This window comes from Anas platyrhynchos, chromosome 1 (genome assembly GCF_047663525.1).
Source record: "Anas platyrhynchos isolate ZD024472 breed Pekin duck chromosome 1, IASCAAS_PekinDuck_T2T, whole genome shotgun sequence".
In the NCBI taxonomy this organism is placed as follows: domain Eukaryota; kingdom Metazoa; phylum Chordata; class Aves; order Anseriformes; family Anatidae; genus Anas; species Anas platyrhynchos.
The window spans coordinates 6,984,365-6,991,490 of NC_092587.1; the positions used below are offsets into that span (position 1 = coordinate 6,984,365).

A 7,126-nucleotide genomic window follows, 5' to 3' on the forward strand; every position below is an offset into this window, starting at 1 on the left:
CCGCCCAGCTGAGATCATTAAGGCAAGAAACAGGCTGCAAATGCACTGCTGCCCAGGGATGGGGTCAAGGAGTGATCCGACCCAGTGGCTCCCGGTGTGTGCACAAGGTCTTTGCTAAAATACAAATAGCTCTGAAACTATTTCCTCTGCTTCCGCAGGGGAAGAATGCCATTTAATTTAGTTTTCACTTTGCATAATAATGGGAAGGCCAATTATGCAATTATATCGCTTTTCTTATCTGGTTCTCTTTTTAGCTGCTCCAAAGCCTTGCAGGTGTTGTAATCAGGTCATCGGGTGCTTGTTACAGCAGCCAAAATGCCACCGGAGAGGAAGACCCGAAGATGCTATGCAGATATTTGTAGACTGCCTCCCAGCGAGCTAATTACCTTGCTTTTTATTAGGGTCACTGACTATTCTCCTAAAAGCCTTATTATTACCCAGACAAATCTCTGAAGGTCTCCCAGAATGTGAGAACGGGGTAATTCAACTGAAGTAGCAGCATGACCTTGGATCTGATGCTTGAGAGGGGGAGAGGCAACACATGGAGACTTAATAAAAGATAAAATCTTCCCCTGCAACCTCGACAAGTTTAATGGAAGTTATTGGGCTCCTCAGCTTCCATGGGCTTTATCACCAGTGCCAGTGCTCTCAGTAGCTCATGGTCAGTTTGACATCCTGCTGTTAATTCCCTTGTGATGGACATGGGGTCATCTTGCAGCTCTTGGTGCCCTGCAAAAAAGCACTGCATGGCCTTAGGCTGTGAGCATCTCTGCAGCTTTGCCCAGCGAGCTCCCAACGAGCTTAAATGGAGATCAACAGACTGAGCCTCCCTACCAGCTTGTTGACAAACCCAGGAGATGAAATTCCATTGAATAACAAATAGTTTGACACATACACAAGGGCGTTTGACACCTCCATAATCCAAACCTCAAGTCACTGCGGTGTAATGCCTCCTGTGCAGACAAAGCAGCAAGGTCTCATTCAAGAGACTGCACAACCCTGCAACAGGCCAAGTCAGGAGGAGTAAAGGAAAAAGGCCCCTGGGCACTTTTCAGAGCCTGAAGGGAGATGGAGGTTGTGCCTTGGCCAGCACAGGGCAGCCTGGCATGGCCATTGAGGAGGCTGCCAAACCTTGCAAACTCTTTGATGTATCTGCAGGTCCTCCCTGAGGGCACCGACGTGAGGCTTGGGTACAAACAGGGAGCTTTTAAGAATTTTAATCAGGTTTTTATTACTCCTTAATTGGTCCTTTCTTTAATAAAAGCACCTTATTAAAGGAAACTGCTGCGACTGCAGGATTCCTTTTATAGGTAAATATTGCAGCTCTCCGAGGGGAGCGAGGGTGGGAAGAACTGACCGAGACCATAACTCCAAGGGGAAAAAGGGGAGTTCCTATGCCGTTATCTCCACCAGAATCAGCTCTTCAGCTTTAAACAGAAGGGAGAGAAGTGGCAGTGACTTGTTACAGCCCTAAGCCCAGAGCTGTGATGGGAACTCAGGGCTTTGGCAGCAACCTAGCAGAAAACCTAAGTGAAGCAGGAGGTCTGCAAACATCACTAAGGGGCTGTGAGAAAAGTCAGAGCAGGGCCCTGTTAATTACAAACCTGGAAGCCAACACGCAAGTGCCTAAAGAAAGGACAGCTTGAGCTACTGTTGCTCTCCAGAGTGGCCAGAACAGGCACCTGAGTGAATTTACGAGACTGTGGGGTTATTGGAAAGCCATGGAAAGCAGCTGCTGGCCCTCAGCCCAGATTGCAAGGGGCTTAAAAACGCAGCTGGAATCAGCTTCCAGCAGCAGTAGCAGCCCGGGAGGAGGAATGTGTTATCCCCAACAAGACGCGCCTGGGCTCTGGCCTGCTTTTCCCACGTGCCCAGGGGCTTTCTGAAAATTAAAAGGGCTTCCCGTGCTCTGCATCTCTTTACTGTGTCAGTGCACCAAGGGTTTCCCACACATCTATTTGCTCTCTTTTCCATTGTCTTCCCCAAGTGCCAGGCACAGCAGCTGGGAGGAGAAGAAGGAGCCATCGGTGTTCCCCTCATTTCACCCCATGGGACAGCCCCAGTGAGGCTGGCTGCATGCAAGGAGCACAGGGAAAAAAAAAAAAAAAAAAAAAATGTCTTCTGGAGTACATGATCCAGCTGGAAGCAGATTTCATCACTTCCAAACCTGCTAGGGCCAGGCTGCTTTTTGACAGAGTGCTTTTGAAGATGTCCCAGGACCCAAAGGCAGTATTTTAGCTACTAGGTCCTAAACCAGACCTTCACCTTCTGGTCTGAGGATCTCAGCATCTACATCTCTTCCCTCTGTCTTCACAAAACATTCATGAATGATTTTTACCAGACATCTATGTCAAAAGACAGCTAGCAAGACCCCTGCCACCTCACTACTGCATGTGCTTCATCATCTGTGTAAGATGTGTACCACTTGACACCATCACAGAGCCCCTTTGGTGTCCCCAAGTCCCCTAAAAGCCCATTTTTCAAAAAGCTCCAATAAATAATTCTCCAAATCATGTTCACAGAGCACATTTGGAGATGGAAACTGTTCGCACCATGGTGGGATGCAAACAGCTGAAGCAAGCAGATGCAGGAAAGTCACCATTAGATGTGACATAGCAAAATGAGGAGCAAAACCCTAACACAGAGCTGCACCCTGGATGCAGGTTCCTGCATTGGGAAGACATGGGGAGCACTCGCAAGAAGGGCAAGCAAATTCCTAACGCAATTCTTATCCATCTCCCAAAATGGGAGCACAGATGCTCGGGCTGAATGGGAGCACAGTCAGCCTGAACTATTTTTAACTGGTGCAGAGGAAGCATTTACTTTTCATTGCTGAAGGAAGCAGTGGGGAGACAAAGCAGCCAGCAGTAGGGCTGAATTTATTCCCTTGACGGGTGTGTGCCAAAGTATTTAAAGCCCCCAGCCCCAGCTGTAATTCCCCCTTAATCTGCTCACAGCTGTGCAGGGTCATGTAGCACAGCAGCTGAAAGGAGCTTTTGGTTCGTGCTCTCTGGGTTGCTCCAGCCTGCCCTGGGGGATTCTGCCTTGTAGTTTCCATTCCAGGTAACAGGTGAGATGTACTGTTGGCATGAACAAACCCACAGGTTCCCCTACATTTAGCTTAAAATGTATACTTGAGCATCACCATTCCCCCTTTCTTTCCCAAAAATATCAATGATGGGAAAACTGGTGCTCGCAGGGCATCCCACGGACTGGGGTCATGCCCATTGTGCTGCTGGCCAGGTGGAAAAACAGGAACCACGAGTGATGACGCATGTCCCATCCATCCTGACCTAAAGAGGTGCTTTAAATGTTCTCAGCTACCAGTGGAAACCCCCCAGCTGCATAAAACAAATGCTGGCACTAACACATAGAGGTCTCCAACTTCCACTTTTGGAAGCGTGGATGCACATCCACCACATGCACACCCATAACTGCAAGCTGCTCCCTGCTGCCAAGGAAGCGTTTAGTAAAAGCCTGCCTTTATTACAAACACTGCAGCCCCATAAAGCTCAGAAACCACTGGCAATGGGCACCGGTGGACTTCCTATGCTAAAAATGTACTTAAGGGAGGAGTGCCTAGAGGGTGAATTACTTGTGGTGGTCTCCCTTGGGAGGAGAAAGAGGCACTTCATTCAGCCTGCTCTGAGGCAGGTGCTGGCATGGCTCAGTTAAACCATGCCCTCAAGAGGCTTTTGTGTTACCCCAGCAGCTACAAAGGGAGCTTTGGGCACTTAGTCCAGAAGCAGATCTTTATGCTGCTGTGTGGAGTCAGGCGAGAATAATTCCCAAAGTCTGCCACAGCCCAGACAAGGGCACAGCTCTTGATACCTGAGATGAGCACAGGAGCAAAAAACCCAAGCTCTATTCCCAAATGTTTCCACTTGAAGTCAAAGTATGGGGGCTGCAAACAGCAAAACCTGGTCAGAGTAGGACAGGAGAACAGGCAGGGCTGGTTCCCAACCTGTTGCTCATGGACAGGTTGATACCAAGCTTCGCTCAGGTCCACGGGAAGTTTAAGAGCTGACACAGAAACCAGAACATCTCCCCAGCAGTGTGTAATTTTACCAGTGATGCTGCCAATGGGCTAGAATAAGAATTATCGGGTCACAGAATGGTTTGGGTTGGAAGGGACCTTAAAGATCACCCAGTCCCAACCCCCTGCCATGGGCAGGGACACTTCTCGCCAGACCAGGTTGCCCAAAGCAAGTATATATACATACATACGTTTAAAAATGATATGAGAATGCCTGTGCCCACTTAGAAAACTGAAGAAGTAAATCCCTTACCCGGTTGTCCTCTTGAATCTCCCAGTCACTGGAGAAGCTCAGGGCATGCTGCGCCTGCGAGCAGTTGGAGAACTGGAAAAGGCTGGCAAACATCCTGCGGTTCTCCTGCGTGTCCGGGAAAATCGCCTCCTGGAAGTTGACGCCGTGCGGCAGGAGGATATAATTCTCATCCATGCTGCAACACAAACCAGGCGGGCAGCCCGCCGTGAGGCTGGATTTTGCTTTCTCTCCTGCCGAAGTCACCCTCCTGGATGAACAATTGCCACCAGAAGTTGCACGGACAGGCTTTTAGCCAACGCGGGGCTCTCAGCTGCCAACTTCCACCCCGGGGCATTTGGCCAGACAGCAGCAGCAAGGACCTAGCACTGATATCTGCTGCTTTGTGATAAAAACGAACCCCCAAATCTACACGGCACGTCTGTATTTTGGCCTTGGGTTCCTCCTGAATATGCATTGCCTTGCCCTTGATCCCTGGGTTTAAGGACTCCTTCAAGCAGTCAATAAATAACTGGTGCAAAACGTGCTTAGAGACACTGCCTCCGAGCGAGCACTGGACAGCATCAGAATGTGTTTTGCTACACACCCAGTGTAAGAATATACCCAGGATTTCGAAACAAGCCACTAAGTAATATTTCGCAAATGCTGCTGGATTGAAAGGTCACGGCGGAGCCTTGTTCCCACATCCCGGTTTATTTTTCTTCTTCTTTCGAGCAGCCCGGAGTTGGGATTTGGCCGGGGTTGGGGAGAGCCGGGAGAAAGGCTCCGGGTGCGTTATTTGGGGATCGCTCCCAAACCCCGGAGCCAAACTTTGCGGGACAGGCGGCTGGCCCGGCTCCAGCGCCGGAGAGCAGCCCTGCCCTTAAAAAAATAATAATAAAAAAAAATAAAAAATAAAAACCCGAGGGCAGCAGCTCAGCCTGCATCAGGAGCGCATCGCTGGGCACTTCTGGTCGGGGTCTGTTTTGGGGTTGAAGGATGGGATGCTGCGACCCCCCCCTCCGCCATCCTGGTCCTGGAGCATCCCCTACAGCAGCGGGACCCCCCCAGGCCCCCCAAGCCCTGGCACTCACCGGAGGAAGAAGAAGTAGGAGTAGCCCTGCAGGACGGTGTGCGAGTGGCAGGAGAAGTATCCGAGGCCGGTGAGGTTGAGCCGGGAGCCAGCGGGCACCTCCAGCATGCTGCCCCAAGCCTGGTCGCACAGCAGCTCGATTTCGGCCGAATAAAAAAGCCCCCCCGGGCCGTGCTGGCCACCGGCTGAGGCGGGGGGGTCCCTTTGCCAGGGGAGGTAATTGTAAGCCCCGTAGGGATCGGGATGGAGAGCCAGCACCCGAGCGTAGACGATGATCGCCGCCAGCTCGGCTCGGCAGCCCTCGCTCAGGGGTCGCCACTCGGCCGGCAGCTGGCAGCCCCCCCCGGCCCCTGCTCGCCCCCCCAGCCCCAGCGCCAGCCCCAGCAGCAGCAGCGGAGGCAGCGGGGGTGGCATCGCTGGGGAGGGGGGGGGGGACACAGTGCAGGTATGGGGGGTAAAGGAGGGGTGAGGAGGTGGGGGGGGGAAGTGGGGAAAGGGGGGAAAGCGGGGGTGTTATTTGGGGGGGAGGGGGGAAGGTGGAAGGCAAAAGGATCCTAATTTGGGGGGGGGAAAGGGTTAGGGGGGAAGGAGACGGAAGGGGGAGGGAGAAGTGGGAAAGGTGGCACTCAAAAAGATCCTGGGGGGGGGGAAAGGTGGAGAAGGGCTGGGGGGAGAAGGAAGCGAGGGGGGGAGAGGAGTGGGAAAGGTGGCACCCGAAAAGACCCTAAGGGAAGGAAGGGAAGGTGGAGAAGGGCTGGGGAGGGGGGGAAGCGGCAGGGAGGGGAGAGGAAGGTGGGGAAGGTGGCACCCCAAAAAAAAAAAAGACCCAAAGTGGTGGGGAGAGGCAAGGGGGGGGAGCGAAAGGGTAAAGATGCGAAGGGGAGAGGGGGGAAGAGGGTTTAGGGTGCGGAGGGGCCGAGGGGAGAGGAGCGGAGATGCGGAGGGGAGGGATGGGAACGGGCGGAGATGCGGAGGGGCAGGGATGCGAAGGGGAGGGATGTAAACGAGAGAGGTGCCGAGGGGGAGCTGGAGGGGGAGGGATGCGAAGGGGAGGGATGCAGAGGCAAAGAGGAGGGATGCGGAGGGACGAGGTGGCCGAGGACAGAGGCAGAGATGCCAAAAGGGCGACCCCAAAAGCCAGCCCCGGAGAGGGGAACCTGCTGCGGGGCAACCCCTGGCCCCAAAGTGCGCGCTGGGGTTTGGGGAGGTAAAGGGGGGGTCTCAGAGGGCTGGGAGGGAGGTGAGAGGTGCTGGAGGGGCTGGGGGCTGTGCACAGCTCCTGGCTGGGGGGAAAAAGAGCCTGGGAAGCTGGAGGGGAGAGGGGAGAAGAGCCCAACCCTCTGCTCCCCCTCCAGCTGAAGCTGGAGGAGAAACTCGCCAGCGGATCGTTTTTCAAAACGCATCTGGTGGGAAGGGTAAAAATAAAAAGCCGGGTCTCCGTGGGTTTGGGCTTCCCACTGTCTCTTCCTAGGACTGGCTCAGGCAGTCTGGGGCTTCTCCAGCTTTTTGGCAGGCGGCTGGGAGGCTGACCCCGCTCCTGGCACACGCACTGCTGCGGAGCTGCTCCCGAGCATCCCCGAGGGTCCCGCACCACTCGCAGCCTGAAATAGCTTCTTTCTAGCTCGGTTTTGTCCTTTTCCCACATTAGATTTCACTGGCAATAGTAGGGCCAAGAAGGGGCTTGGGAAGCTTCAAAAACTTACTTTAGAATATGATGATCGTGCCGACACGGCCCCGGTTACATCTTTCCCTAATGGCAACAGTTATT

General features: G+C 53.4%; 1 protein-coding gene across 1 annotated transcript in view; it reads right to left on the bottom strand.

The window, feature by feature from the left end:
• The window catches only part of CCDC3 (coiled-coil domain containing 3), a 39,575-nt gene extending 33,739 nt beyond the window's left edge, over positions 1–5,836 (bottom strand). The window contains exons 1-2 of the mRNA XM_005018839.6: positions 5,360–5,836; positions 4,290–4,464 (exon numbers count right to left, since the gene is read on the bottom strand). Coding sequence (XP_005018896.3) covers positions 4,290–4,464; positions 5,360–5,772 — 588 coding nt within the window. The 5' untranslated portion in view covers positions 5,773–5,836. The remainder of the gene's footprint in view (positions 1–4,289; positions 4,465–5,359) is intronic.
• Between the last annotated feature and the right edge of the window lie 1,290 nt (positions 5,837–7,126).